The 15,019-nt window shown below is 45.4% G+C and overlaps 1 protein-coding gene across 1 annotated transcript; it reads right to left on the bottom strand.

Moving 5' to 3' along the window:
* Positions 1-1,529: 1,529 nt before the first annotated feature.
* On the bottom strand, positions 1,530-7,877 carry NKX3-1 (NK3 homeobox 1). The gene is made up of 2 exons (XM_051974169.1): positions 7,329-7,877; positions 1,530-5,400 (listed from the first exon to the last, which is right to left on the bottom strand). Exons 1-2 carry the CDS (start codon positions 7,681-7,683, stop codon positions 4,991-4,993), a joined length of 765 nt encoding a protein of 254 aa, XP_051830129.1. The 5' UTR covers positions 7,684-7,877; the 3' UTR covers positions 1,530-4,990.
* Between the last annotated feature and the right edge of the window lie 7,142 nt (positions 7,878-15,019).

The raw sequence follows: 15,019 nt of genomic DNA, 5'->3' as shown, positions 1-15,019 counted from the left end.
CCCCCTTACCCATCTCTATCCAAAATCCACTGTTTCCTTCAAAACTCAGCTCAAGGACTGGCTTTTATATAAAGCTTTTCCTCTATCTTGCTAGCAGCAAAGAAATGTACCTCCAAATTTGCATGTTTTTAATATATTCTTATATACCTGTATATCCATAAGTTGCCTCTCTTGCTAAAATATAAGTTATTAGAAGAAAAAACTGTTTCATTTTGCACTTAGGTCTCAGACTGGACTTGGAAATAGAAAGTGGAATTTGAATCCTTTTTCAGACTCTAATTGGCTGAGTGACCCTAGCCTAGTCACTTCATCTTTTTCTGTCTCAGTTTCCTCACCTGTAAAATGGGACTAACAATAGCACCCTCCTCACAGGGTTGTTGAGAGATCAAATGAGATAACAGATACAAAGTGATTTGTAAGCCTTAAAGCACTGAATAAAGAGCATCATCATCATCATTATCACTGTTACTTTTTTATCCTTTCTACATGCAGAAATACTGAATAAATCATAGCTTCATGTCCATATTTAATAGTTTATGAGACATTTTTCACCCTCCCCAGTAAGTGCCTTAGGAGCAAGGACTGATTTTAATTTTGACTCTATATCCCTGGTCCTTAGCAGGGTATCTGGCATCTATTAGGCACTTGAATTGGACAGTTCCAACCTGCCAATGTCATTCTTCCATGTAAAAGTCTAAGCTTTTTGTAAAGGATCATCTCATATTTTGGGGGTTGGGGATAATAGTTGTCAGGATTGTTGTTTTAAGGTGAAATGAAATAACAAATTTAAAGTGCTTAGTACAGAACATGGCACATGGTAAGCATTATGTAAATAATAGCAATCGTACATAATCTATTAACTGCAATTGTGGTAATGTAAATAATATAATTATAATTAATTATGTATTATTTATAAATACATATACATATATGTGCTAACAGTTCATAATTTGGAATTCATATGTGATCTCATTCTAACCTCACAACAGCCCTGGAAAGTCAGGCAATACATTCATTATTATTCCCATTTGACAGATGGGAAAACTTTGTCCTAGAAAGGCTAAGTGGCCTTAGTTAGTTGTAAATAATCTATCGAGCCCAATCCTTTCATTTTGCTAAGGAAATAAAGAGTCATACCAAAGATCACATAGGTAGAAAGTAGCAGAGTTGGGATCTGAACCCAGAACATTGGACTCTGAATTCCACCATTTTCCCAATGTTATAAATGCTGAAATCGGAGAATGGAGCATTTACCTCTCAGTGGCAATTAGAGATTCTTTTGGCCTCCAAGAGTTTGTTAGAATTGAAACGGGGAGAAAGAATCAACCACCGTATCACATTTGCCACTGACTTCCAGTAAATATAAAGAGCTAAAAAGGAGTTCAAATATCATCTTCTTTAACTTCTACATTTTCCAGGTGATAAAACTTGCTAGAGAGCCAAAAATAGTTGAATAAAAGGTCTGACAAGTGGTAGTGGTGGTAGGGAGGAGGAGTTAGCAGAATCTTTAGGAAATAAAGCTATACCAATAAAGTTTCAAACAAGATACTTTATTTAAAAAAGAAGAAAGTCCCACACATATGTTGCAAAAATACACATAGAAAAATATCACTTTTTTGGGGGGGAGGGGACTAAGTTACTGATTCAAACCACAAACAGTGAGAGATGGTGCTTGGATTGGTGGGCATTGGGGGAAAAACCCAAACCGAGTCTTTGAGCCGAAGTGACGCACTGATTCTTGAGTGAAATTGTCAGTCCATCTTGCCCGCTCTGACACGGTCAAGCAGTTCCTACTCATGCATCTCCTTCCCAAGGGAATCGACCATGACAAATTGTTTTTTAAGTTCTTTTTTGGAAGCGAAGCTCGTGTTTTCTATTTTGCTTTTACAACACTTACATCACAGTAAAAAGATGCCCATTTCTCCATGCTGAGAATATGAAATTTGGAACAGTGGGGAAAGAATGCATTCCAAAGCGATTAAAGGTTATCTTAAGAGACAAACTAAGTCTGAAAGGGAGTGAGTAATTAAGGCGAATCATCCTGAGAGTTCTAGAAGTGGGTCTAAGCTTAATCATGGGTGATGGTGACATTGCACCAAATTGCAACACGGAGCCTGGGCTACAGGAGGACGACAAGCTAGGCCAAATTTTCAGAACCTTACTTCAGCAGTTTTGTTACTGTCTGAAAATTAGCCCTTTTAAGATGAAGACTGTTAAAAGGTTTTTGTTTTGTTTTGAAACCAGACGGAAATAGGTAGTGCCCTGAAAAAGAGTTCCAGACAGCAGGGATCTGGTAGAAAATTGGCTATCTGCCCCACGCCTTCCCCAGAGCTTTTTCCTCTATGAGGTACCTTTGCAATAGGACATCTACTAGGACATAGGTTTAATATTAGGAGGGACCTTATACATCATTTAGAAGGGGAAACTGAGGCCTTCAGGGAGGTTAAGAGATTTGGGTAGCAGAGATGAAATTTCAACTCTTCCGATTTCCAAATCCCACCGCCCTAGTGTGAACAAGAGAATTGTCTCCTGCGTTTAAATCTTTTCTTCCCTAGACCTGGAAGGTCACTTGATTTTTACCAATCCCCCTGCCTGTGACTTGCTGGATCTGAGACCTAGACTCTTCATGGATGGACTTTACAAAGACTGTCCAATGTCAGAGGTGTTCTCTGTGTCCTTACCAAACCTACACTCTTCCCTTCACCTTGCTCAGTGAGTTAAAGAGGGGCTAGGGTTACTTCTCAGCCCACTATATTATCAGATTTCCTCCTACTGCCACCCTTAGTCCTGTTCTCTGGCTGGCTAACCTCACTGATATCAGACCATTGCCCAGGAACTTTATTCTTTGGCTATTCAGAACAGTTGCAACTTCCTATTCCTCTTCATGTGAAGAATCTCAGAGAAAGGATCAGCTAAGCCTTGAGCTATAGTGACGTAAAGTCGTATCACCTACTGTGTGAACCTGCCAAAAATGACTTTCCTTACTTACTATGGTTCCTTTGATAAGATTTGGAATTTAGTATCTCATATTAAGGAACTAATTTTTTTTTCCCCTTCTACTGTTTAGACATGCATGTCAACCCTCTCAGCTCTTTACTTCACCCATCATTTTTGTTTTGTTTTGCAGGCAAGAATCAAGACCAAGATCTCTTAGAAAGGGAATAAGAATCCTCAGCCAAGCTGAAAGTATGGCTTCTAGAGGGGGCTCTGGCGAGGGTGAAGGCTCTTGTCAAAATAAAACTTTGGCAGGAGCTAGAAACCTGTGTGACAGCTGAAAGCTTCACTCTTAGGCTCAGGCAGAATCCCTAGGTGCCCAAGGGAAAATGCCCTCGATAGCTCCTTAAATCCTTAATAATAAAACCATCTTACCTTTATCTAACACTTTGGATTGCAAAGAAATGTTTGTTTCACCAACTCAGTTTCATTAGATTCTCAAAAAAAGAAAAAGAAAAAAGAAAAAACCACTGTGAGATAGGCTAGGGTAGGTTTTACAGATGGGGAAACTGAGGTTCAGAAAGGTTAAATGGCATGATTAGTAAGTGGGAAGCTAAATGAAACCTTGATTTTCTGATTCCTGATTCAGTGAAATTTTCACTGCTTCATGATGCCTGAAAAGAAAGGACTTTTTCTCTTCCCCTCTCCCTCATCCCTACATATTAACCATCACCCCACCAGAAATACAAGGACTACTTTGTCACTGCTCACCCCTTCAGCCCTGAGCCATGATTGTTTAGACAGATGGTTTGAAACTGTGTCATCCTAAGATTTGATACCCTCAGGATGCAGAGTTGTTAACCTGGCCCTTCCCTCCCTCCAAAGGTCTCTAGATTAATTCTAGAGGATCCGGGAACTTGGATGATTACGAGACAAAAATCCATCTTTATTTTCGCTAGCTTCTAATTGAAATTTAAGATCTCCTTCAATGATTTGACAGTATGATTTTGAGGACTTTTATAAGTTTCACCAGATTGTCCATGACAAAAGAAATATTTGGAATTCCTTTAGGGATCCTTGGAGTTCACCTTTGTTTTCTCTTTCAACAGTTTTTTAATGTAAAACTTTCACCTCCTTCCTAGATACAAAATTGAAGAATCTAACACCCTGCTTTGCCTGTCCAGTTCTGAAGCGGTCTAGGAGCGGACCTTGCCCTCCAAGTACATTGCGACAAAGATTTATTAAACACCTACTGTGTGCAAGGCACTGTGCTAGCTAGATACCGGAGATACAGAGGCAGAAAATGAAATGGTACCTGCCCTCAAGGAACTGCCATTTTACTGGGGGAGCTGGGGGTGGGGAGGAACAAAGAGAAAGTTAGGCATATTCCCAGGTCCAGGGAGGCCCAACGCCTCCTACCGTAGGTTAGATCTAGTGGAGACCCTGTCCTAAGTCCCGTTCTTGGCACTGTTTTTGCTCCTGTTCTGGCTTTAGCTTCTCATGAGATGCTCCGTTTACACAGGTGACTGAGCTGAAGGAAAAGAACAGATCCTCCCGGAAGCAGAGATGCTGACAGCTCATAAAACAAAGCAGAAAGGCACTGGGAAGAGAGCCTGGAGCTCAAACTTTTTTTTTTTTTTTTAAAGAAAGGTAGTTCAAAGCAAAGACAGTTAAACTGGGAGTGGAGAGGGAGTCAGATCCACTTCAGGATTCAGGATTTCAGGGCTGATTGGCGGCACCTGAGAAGCCAGCTAATCCAGCCCCGATCCGAACAAGAATCTTCCTCTGCAACATCACTGGGATAAGAGGGATGCTCTCATTTGGTGCCTTGGCTGGCCCTGAGTGCCACTTAAATATTAAATATTATGCTGGGCCACAGATTTAGTGAAACCATCAGTCAAGAAACAAGGGCTCGACTACCACTCGAAGCCTTTGGCAGGGTGGATAGGCTCCCCCCTTTCTCTTCTCCTGATCTCCCTAATTCTGGCCCCTTTTTGCTTTCAGAGAACAAAGTGGAAGCAGCAGCTATGGGTTGGGCCCCAGTCATTAGCCAGGGTTACCAGAAAGCTGGACTCCAACCTCCCCAGCAGTAGAGGTAAGGATAATAGGGGTAGCTGTTATACATGGAGATCAGAGAGGCTCCAGAGAAGTTCTCTTCTTTTAAGCTGGGCAGGGGGGAGTGCTTATCCAGGTCTCCCAGGTCGGAGGTCAGCTGCTTTCTCTTGGTCTTATAGCGTCTGTTCTGGAACCAGATTTTGACCTGGGTCTCGGTGAGCTTGAGATTCTTGGCCAGGTGGGCCCGCTCGGGGGCCGACAGGTACTTCTGGTGGCTAAACTTCCTCTCCAGCTCAATAACCTGGGTGTGGGAGAAGGCAGCCCGGGACCGCTTGGGTGGCTTCAGGGCTTTGGGGGAGGCAGCACTGGCAGGGTTTGCACAGTCCAACAGACAGGTCTCAAAGTGTGCATCTGGAACATGGAAGGGAGGAAAGGGGCAGGGAGGGAGGAAAGAAAGTTACATATTAGCAGGGAACAGGACATAACAGCATCGGTCCTTATCTCTGCAGAAAAAGAACAGAGTAGGCCAGTGTGAACCTGGATACATTTGAGCTTTTTCACATAGCTGAGGAATTCCCTTAAAATGTGTGTGTGTGTGTGTGTGTGTGTGTGTGTGTGTGTGTGTGTGTAATGGTGGCCACTTTGTCTAGTTTTCTAATGACGCTTTGTCACAACTTGCCTGGCTTTAGAAGAGTCACTACATTTCTGTGACTCAGTTTTTCCTTTTTTTAATAACAGGAAGGATTTAGATTGGCTGATTTCTAAGGTCCATTCCATCTCTAAGAGTTTATGGCTCCCAATCAGAGGAACTCGATTGAGGGCTTTGAAGCACTTTGTGGATTCTGGTGGAAATATCCAAGTTACAGAAAGCAAAACAGCAGCTATCACAAATTGGGGAGGGGGGCGGCTTAGGCAACTGAAGGGGACAGGGGAGAGGAGATAGTGGGTATTGCCTTTGAGGCGGAGACATTCAAATGGGAAAAGAAGCCTAATATGAAAGGGACTAAAAGACCATCTAGTCCGGAGGATGTGGGGCACGAATGGAAAGTAAGAAAAGACCCGGGGTTCCATCTCTTCCCATCTGGGAAAGTCACTCCTGCTTGTAAGCCTCAGTTTCTCCATCTGTAAAATGTACCCCTCCCCCAGGTTTGTTCCGAGAATCAAGTGAGATAAGGTCAGCAGGGCCTATGGAAAGCAGAAAGATGTAGAACTGGCTTCGGAGCTGGTTGGACCTAAATGCGAATCCTTCCTTGTACGCGGACTCACTTTGTAAGTATTTAATCTTAGTGCCCGAGGCAGCTATTTAAGGCTAAAGATTTCAGAGAAGGTCTTGGTGATCTTCACTGAGAGAAATCAGTGTGAAATCAGTGAATTTCGTGAAATCAGATCTAGAAGTGATCGTAGATTCATAATTGCGAATTTTGAGGTCATCTAGCTAACTCTCCCCCCTCCCCCCCACCTCCCATTAGTACTGCTAAAAGGGGCACCGGAATGTTAGGGGCAAATAACGGACCGGGAGGGGGGATGAGGAAGCAAAGAATGAAAGGAGCTACGGAGGGATTAGGATAATTAGTGACACGTTTACCTCCGACCTCATTTCTCTAACAGTCGCTGGCCATTAGTTGCCGCCGTTTGAGTGCACAAGTCATTCAGCAGGGCGGTTGGAGGGATTTAGGAACTGGGGACAATAAGGACACCCTTTATCTCCCCCTCTTGTTGACTGGGGAGTTTAAACCGGGTTCCCCGAAGGAGAGAAGAGGAGAGAGGCGGCTGTGGGGAAGGCAACGCCGCTGTCTGTCCCCCCCCACCCCCCCCCCCCACCCCAGGACCGCTGAGGGACGTGAAAGTGCTCTAGCGTGCGCCAGCGGCCGAGAGATCGTGGGATCGGAGACTTTAGAGCTGGAAAGGGCTTTGGGGTTGGCCTGGCCCCCTCCCGGAATGCAGGAGGAGCTCAGAGGAAGAGGGACGGCGTCCCAACAAAGCAGGGCACCAAAGTCCCAAAGTGCCAGGCGGGCAGAAAGCCCAAGGCTGCAGATGGGCAGCGGCCTTCCCAGGAGGGCCCTTCTCATTCCCCCGGCTCCCCTCCCCCGACCGGGCAGCCGTGGGAGCAACCGATCTTTAACGTGATGGAAGCCCTGGGAGATCAGCCGGTGCCGCCCCCGTTTTATAGAGAAGGGAGGGCAGACTCAGGAATGGGGGGGGGGTGATTTGCCCAAGGTCACAGAGAGGAGTTAATGGTCGATTTCGGAGGTGTCCCGGTGTCCTGGCTCCCGGCTCTCTAAAAGGTGGGATGGAGGACAGACGAGTTGAAGGGCCTCCGGCCCCCGGTACTCCCTTACCTGGCTCTGCCCCTGAGGGAGAGGAGCCCGGCTCGGTGCTCCGATCAGCCTCCGCGGGCCTCGCCGGCTGCTCATCCTGGGGCGCCGGGCCGCTCTCGGACCCGGATAAGGAGACGGATTCGGCCTCCGGCTGTGGCGCGGGCTCGGGCTCCGACTCGGGCCCGGGACTTGGACTGAGCTTGCCGACGCTGCGCCTCTCCCGCCCGTCCCATAAAATGTCCTGGATAAGGAAGGAGGTGAGGGGCTTGGCAGGGGCCAGGGCCGTGCCCCGAGGGCTGCGTGGCGGAGGGGGCTCCAGGGTCCCGGCCGCGGCCCCCGGGACCCCGGAGGGCGTAGGCTCCTGGGCGCTCAGCATCCCCTCCCGCTCGGCGGGCAGCAGCTTCTGCCCCTGCCCCTGCCCCTGCCTCTGCCTCTGCCTCTGTCTCTACCTCTACCTCTGCCTCTGCCTCTGCCTCTGCCTCTGCCTTTGCCTCTGCCCCTGCCTCTGCTTCTGCTTCTGCTCCTGCTCCTGCTCCTGCTCCTGCTCTTGCTCCTGCCTCAGTCCAGATCGCCGGCTTGGCTTCCACTAGCTCCCGCTAGCCCCGGCCACCACTTTCGCTTTCTGCGGCTCGGGCTGTTTATATATAGCCGGAGGGGGGAGGCGGCGGCCAGAAACCGGGCCCGCGGCTCATTGGCCAGTCCGGAGGCTGGCCGCGCCTCCCATTGGCCGCCGACCTCCTCCAGGTGCTCAAGTTGCGCCCGGGGGAGCGGGAGCAGGCCTGCGGTTCTGGGATTGGGGGTGGGGGGCGTAATCGGAGCAGGGGAAAGCTCAGATGCTGGCCGGGGAGGCTGCCCGACCCCTCCGCTCCCGGTCCAGCCTCCCGGCCCCTACTCCGGGCCAGGGGAGACAAGGAACGCTTTGCTCCGGGCCTGTGCTTTCCAACTTATCCCTCGTTTACACCTTCTCCGACTCTACAAGCAGTGAAGCCCCTAATCCATGTTCCTCGGGAAAATGCCCCCTTCCTTTTCTAGAGTCCCATTAGCATCCCGAACCCCGCCCCCACCTGCGGTCAGACCCCACTTGAAGAGCTACCGGGTCCAGCTCCGGGGACTGACTACATTTCGGGGAGAAGACTCCCAAACGGGAGAGAGGGTCCGGAACCGAGCAGCACCTAGCGCCGGCGAGTGAAGGGACTGGGCCCGACGAGGACAGGGGCAAAGAACTGCACTCATTTTCCCTGGAAGGAAAGAATCAGAAATGCGAGAGCGAGAGTGGTCTTCAAGGGTCTCGAGTCCTGTTGTCCGGAGGCCGGTTGTTCCACTGGCTGCAGAAGGCCGAAAAGGAAGAGTGAAAGTTGCACCGATTCTATTTAGCTAGTATTTATTATGCACCTGCTGTGTATCTGCCACTGGCGTAGGCACACAAGCCGCTAGCCTCAGGCGCAGGGAGACTTTGGGTCAAGTACTACTTCTGGGTAAGTCACCTAACTTCAGACAAATCTAGGCAACCCTCAACTCTTAAATTGTAGAGGAGATACCACACTATACTGGTAAAAGGGAATCCAGGTCCTAATTCTTTATTATGTGCATTTCATGGTCCGCCATTTCTAGAAGCAGATCCTCCAGATGAATCCTAGGAGGAATAATTCTATTATTTTCCATTTTCCAGTTGAGAAAATCGAGGCAAACAGAGATTAAGCGATTTGCCCTTTTCCGCGATTCCAAGTACATTTCGTTATTCATTACTAACGTCTATGATCTACTCCAGAACCGGCTATCTTAGTGAAGAAATGATAAACAAACAAACAAACAAAATAAAATAAAATAAAACAAGCAGCTCCGGGGGCAGCTAGATAGCGCAGTGGAGAGAGCAGCGACCCTGAATTTAGGAGGACCTGAGTTCAAGGCCGGTCCCAGACACTTAACACGTCTAGCCGTGTGACCCTGAACAATCCTCGATCGCCTCAAAACCAAAGAAAAGAAACAGCTCCTCTTCTCAAAGAACTTACATTCTCAAGCATTTATTAAGTGCCTACTGTATGTAGTGTACACTTAGAACAGAAAGGTAAAACCAGTCTCTGCTTCCAGGAACTCACTGCCCAAGCAGGGAGACAACAGTGGATCAGCAAGATCTTTACAGGATAAATGGGAGATAACATTAGAGGGAAAGCAGAGTAAATATAAGAGAAGTCAGAAAGGAGAGGTGGAACAGGACAGGTGAGGTGAGGAAGGGAAATAGGGAAGGCTTCTTCTAGGAAGTGGCAGGAAGAGATTTAGACTCCATATAGGGAAAACATGAGAACCTTCTAACTAACAATAGAATGATCTTCTTTTGGAGGTGATGTGCTCCCTCTCTTTACAGGCTAGGAAGAGAATGGAGGACCTGTGCTTTGTTCAGTGTAGACAGAGCTCCTGTTCAGAGACAGATTGCATTATATGATCTTTGAGGTCCCTTCTAGTTCGGAGATTCGGGGATTCATTGAGCTCCATGGATGGAGCTCATGTACCTCAGTGCAAAGGTTCATTCCTCCCACTCACCTCCTTCCCTGAGCTGGAAGAAGACTCTGTTTGTCTCTCCCCATTCCTTTCTCTCACCCATTCATTCCATAGTTGGCAAGTGTATTGACTCATTGGCTTTGCACAGAATTAGAGGCCAAAATTGTCACCAACCCCCAGTGCTGAACAGCTTTTTTATGTTGATAGAAGCAGATCTAGAAATAATAATTATAGCAGCTAACATCTATATAGTGCTTACTATGCGCTAACTGCCTTGAGATTATAGTTTTTTTGAGGAGTTGGGGCAATTGGGGTTAAATGACTTGCCTAGGATCACATAGCTACTAAGTGTCTGAGGTTAAATTTGAACTCAGGTCCTCCTGACTTCAGGGCTGGTGCTCTATCCACTAACCATCTAGCTGCCCCACAATTATAATCTTAATACATCCCGACAAAACCTCTGGGAGACAGGTGCTATTGTTATCATTCCCATCCTACAAATTAGGAAACTGACGCATACAAGAGAAGTGATTTGCCCCAGGATCACACAATTGTCTGATTTGACCTTTGGTCTTCCCAACCTGACATCAATCTAGGTGCAATAAAGATTGGTGAAAAAAGGAAATAAGTGTTTATTAAGCACCTATCAAGTGCCAGACCCTATGAGAAAATTAAGTGGGGATGGCTTCCCTGAGAGAGTAACCATTGGGGCATCACCTTTGGAAATCTGAAATAAAGTCCAGACACTTCATCCTCGGAGTCACAGCTCTCTATGATGGGGCTTCATTTTTACTGATCTAACTTTACTTTCTGTGTTTTTCAGTAGGTCTGGGGGAGAAGAAAAAAAAAGGCTTCCTGGTCTGGAAGACCAGGGATCTGGGTTCAATTCTTGTGGCTATATGACAGTGGCTAAGTTTTTCCCCCTTCTCTGGGAATCAGTCCCCTTAAGCAGACAAATCGGAAATTATTACACATTCAAAGGTTCCTCCCAGCATTGAAGGACTGTGCCGAGAGTTCCAGTTTCACTTTATAATGGCTTCCTAACTAGATTCCACTGTGATGTGTTTCCTGCCTCCCTGAACTCCATCTCAAACAATTAATTGACCAATATTTATTAAGCACCTACTATGTGCCAGACATCGTTAGGCATGTGTCCAGATGAGTGTCCTCCTCCTTCCAGTGAGGGACAGCTCTCTGCTTGGGTGCCAGGAAGGGAGCCTCTGTTCCTATTACCTTCCCTGGACCAGGTAAGTTTGCTTCATCTAATATCTTTTTTTTTTTTATTTTTTGGTGGAACCAATATTCACTATGGTCAATAGGCTTAGTCTAGTGACTCTTCCTCCTGCCAGGCTTCTGGTTCATTGATTCCCACACACAGCAGACTTGTGTTTGCTTCTCAACACAATAGGAATGTCCTTCCCCTCTCTTTCACATGTTCAATTATTATTCAATTAACATTCAATTATTAATAAGTTCACAGCTCAGGTCAAATATTATCTCCTGGAAGTTTATTCTAAACAGGCAACGAATCCTCTGAAGGCAGTTCACCTGTTGGGGAATAATATGATGACAAGATGACATTTTGATTTTTTCAAAAAATCGAGTGGACAGCAAGCTCAAAGGGAGACATCAGCATGACATGGCAGCTCTGGAGGACAAAGTGGTTTTAAGATTAAGACAAGACTAATGTCCAGGATTTTGGATTTAGGAAGTGATAGTCTTTTCCTTGTCCTGGTAGGACTACAGCTAGAACAGCCCTGGGCACTACATTTTAGGAAGAATATTGATAAGCTAGAAGAAGTTAACAGGGGGATGACCAAGATGGTGATCATATTGGAGAATATGTCAGAGCAGGAGTGATGGAAGAAACCAGGGATAATTCCACAGGAATGACAAGACTCAGGAGGGACTTTGGCAGCTGCCATTAAGTGTTTGAAGGGCTGGCTGTGGAAGAGTAATTAGAATTGTTTAGTTTGGCCCCTGAGGGCAAAACGAAGGCGGGAAGAGGGTGGTAAAAATCGCAGAGGCAGATTGAGGCTTTAGGTATCAGGAAAACAATTCTTCAGCACCAGAGCTGCCCCAAAGTGGCCGCCCCCTCACTGCAGATCTCTAAGCACACTCTGGATGATCACTTGTCAATGTTGTTCTAAGGGAGGAGGGTCTTGTTCAGACAAAGGTCAGACCTGATGGTCTCTGGGGGCCCTTCCACCTCAGAGATTCTAGGATCTAGGAATGCTGGGATGGTGAGGCTGGGGGATTTGGAGGCTTCCTACTCACATCTGTTTTTAAACCCCTCAAGTCCTTAATGTTATTGTTTCTCCTTCCTGATGAGCAGGCTGTCTCCCGCTCCTTGAGGACCCCTCCTCTCCCGTCTGTCACGGGATGACAAAGAGGTCAATTCAAATGCCTCTGGAAGGGCCTGCCTGCCTCAGCCACATGCAGAGAAAGTGATGTGATTTGTGGGCTCTGTGCTGCAAATGATCTCCCCCCACTGGCCTGTCTTGGTGCCTGCAATTCCACAATTAGAGATTTATTTCCTTATATAATGGTATGGGTCCCTGGTTAAAATGCAAATATTCCTGGGAAGGATAAGACATTAATCCTTTTTGCTTAGACATCAACACTATAGTAAGAATCAATACGTAAAACTCTGATTCAACTTGATTTGATTGGGAGAGGAGGAAATGCTTATAGCAGAATGGCTGTTAGGAAGTCTGGTACCTATTCCCAGCTCTGCAACTAACTAGCTCTGTCACTTTCTGATAAGTAATTTCATCTCTCTGGGACACATTCTTCACTTCTATCAAATTGAAGAATTGAACAAATGGTCATTAAGGTCCTTTTTTGTTCTGTGATTTGGGGCTTAGAGTCAATGGGGAGGAGAAAAGGAGAGAATGATTCAAGAAACTGGGGGAGGATGCATGTTGAGAAAACTAAGCTGGAGAGATGGGAAGAATGGGTGACCTAATAGACTAAAGAAGGCCCTAAGATAATTCTGAGCTTTCCATCTATAACACACATTTTTTTTTTGGGGGGGGGGAGGAGGTGTTTTGTAAACTTTAAAATCCGTAGAAATGGAAGTTTATATATATATGCATATATTTGTATGTATATACACACATATATATGGATATTGATCCATTTATATCAATAAGCCTTTATTACACACTATGTCCAGACACTATGCTAGATATATGTGTGTTACAGATACAAAAAGAAGCAAAAGACAGCCAAGGAACTCCCTGAAGGAGTTTATAATCTAACAAATTACAGTTATATTTATATATAAGAATATATAACACATAATATGTATACACATATATGATTGTATAGAAATCATATGATAAATACAAATTATTAAGATTACATAAGAAACCTTAAGATGTGATCAAAATATCAATTATTATTCTAGTGTCCCATATAATCCTTTGTTTTCTCTCTCTCCCCTTCCCTGTTCCCTATTCCGTTCATGGTACAGATCTCTGAATACTGCAAAAGCTCTTCTCCCTCTAATCCAGGCCCTTCTTTGAGCTGTGCCCACCCCCTCTTCCCACCCCAGTTCTAAAGCTGTTTATGCCAACTTCCCTCGCAGACCCTTTGGCTCAGAGAAGGGGGAATCAGGGTTTTGGGAACCTTCAGTAGCAGATAATAATTCATCCTCATTATCCTCCTCATCAGGCCTTATCATCCAAGAAAAGCAATCGGAAAAGATTTATGGAGCAATAGGAGCCCAAGAGTATTTTGCTAACGGTGCCCCCTTTCACCTCAAGGCCCCGGGTTTCTGGAGAGCCAGTTAGCTGCTGTGCCTGGCCTTTTCTGGAGATTGGTCTGTGCACTCGCTGGGTGGCCTGTGCAGCAAAGACCTCCCCCCTCCCCGTCTGTTGAACAGCTTAGTGGAGACCCTCACCTGGAAGACGCATCGAGGCTGTTTGTCTAAAGGAGTAGGTGCTGACCTTCCCATACTGTTCGGGCTACCAGGGGCAACTTGAGATCTTCCCTGCCCCCCTTCCTTTCCATTCTTTACCCTCTCTCCTTCCCTCCTCCCACACATGCAAAGGGAAAGCCTGTTTGACTTCTGGGTGTCTGGAGATGCAGAGACTGGGATCCCAGACAATAATGATGATAATGTGGGAGTTAGCATTTACGCAAGCCTTTGAGAAGGGACTGGATGCATCGTCTCATTTGAGCCTCACAATAACCCTTACAAGTAGATGCTACTATCTTAATTTTACAGATGAAGAAACTGAGGTTAAGAGAGAGAGAAGTGATTAGTAGAGGAGCGAAATAACTAAGTAAGTGTGAGAGGGAGGATTTGAACTCTGGTCTTCCCGAGTCAGAAAGTCAAGACCCTAAGAATTTTCAAATAAAGTCCCATACTATCTTGCTAATGGGTAATACTTCGAAGGTGATGGCACCTAAAAAGATAAAGAGAACCTTGGGTGGAGGCTGGCTGAACATTTTGGTGTGGGAAAAGAAAAAAGAATATAAAGAGCTACATGGGATCATGAAAAGATTTGTTTCGCAGGATGAGGTATCCAGAACTAGAAGAATAATTTAAACAGGGATTACACTGGCAAAGAAAAACAATGTTGTAAGATTTGAACCTGAGATCAATTCAGCCACTAAAATTGCTTTGGACAAAGATACTTCCTCCTCTCAGCAGAAAGATGGTTGATTAAAGGATTGAAAAGATATATATAATAAAGAGAGAGAGAGAAAAGCTGATATATATGTTTGTTTTGCTTAAATGTACCAAGTTAAAGGGAGGATCCTTTTTTTGGAGGAAGGGACAGAGAAAGGTCATTAATAAGTGAACGGAATCAACTGGGTTTGAGTTCTCAATTCTATCAACTTTTACCTGTTGATGGTGGGCAAATCACTTAACAGTTGTAAGATTCAGTTTCTTCATCCATAAAATGAGAAATGATAATATTTCTGTTTATTTCACTTTATGTGCACACATATATTTATTTAAAGATGTAATTGTCATATCAGCAGTAAATGTAAGGCAATATCATTAGAATAGCATCTAGTAGCCCAGTGGATAGAGTGTAGAAATTTATATTAGGAAAATCTGGGTTCAAATCCAACCTTAAAACTTAATTAGCTTTGCCACTTTGGGGCTTAGTTTCCACTCCGGTCTGTATTGACTCCATCCCTTCTTGGGTAGAAGGTGGCCAGTATATTTTATCTTGGGTCTGATTAAACTATGGCTG

The sequence above is a fragment of the Antechinus flavipes genome, chromosome 2 (genome assembly GCF_016432865.1).
Source record: "Antechinus flavipes isolate AdamAnt ecotype Samford, QLD, Australia chromosome 2, AdamAnt_v2, whole genome shotgun sequence".
Taxonomy (NCBI): Eukaryota; Metazoa; Chordata; class Mammalia; order Dasyuromorphia; family Dasyuridae; genus Antechinus; species Antechinus flavipes.
This window is presented reverse-complemented; position numbering and strand designations above follow the sequence as displayed.

Bases quoted from the DNA above. Each gene is read 5' to 3' on its own strand.
- NKX3-1 (XM_051974169.1), bottom strand. From the start codon at position 7,683: ATGCTGAGCGCCCAGGAGCCTACGCCCTCCGGGGTCCCGGGGGCCGCG. The intron at 5,401-7,328 runs GTAAGGGAGTAC...TCCATGTTCCAG, and splicing joins TCCCTCAGGGGCAGAGCCAG to ATGCACACTTTGAGACCTGT.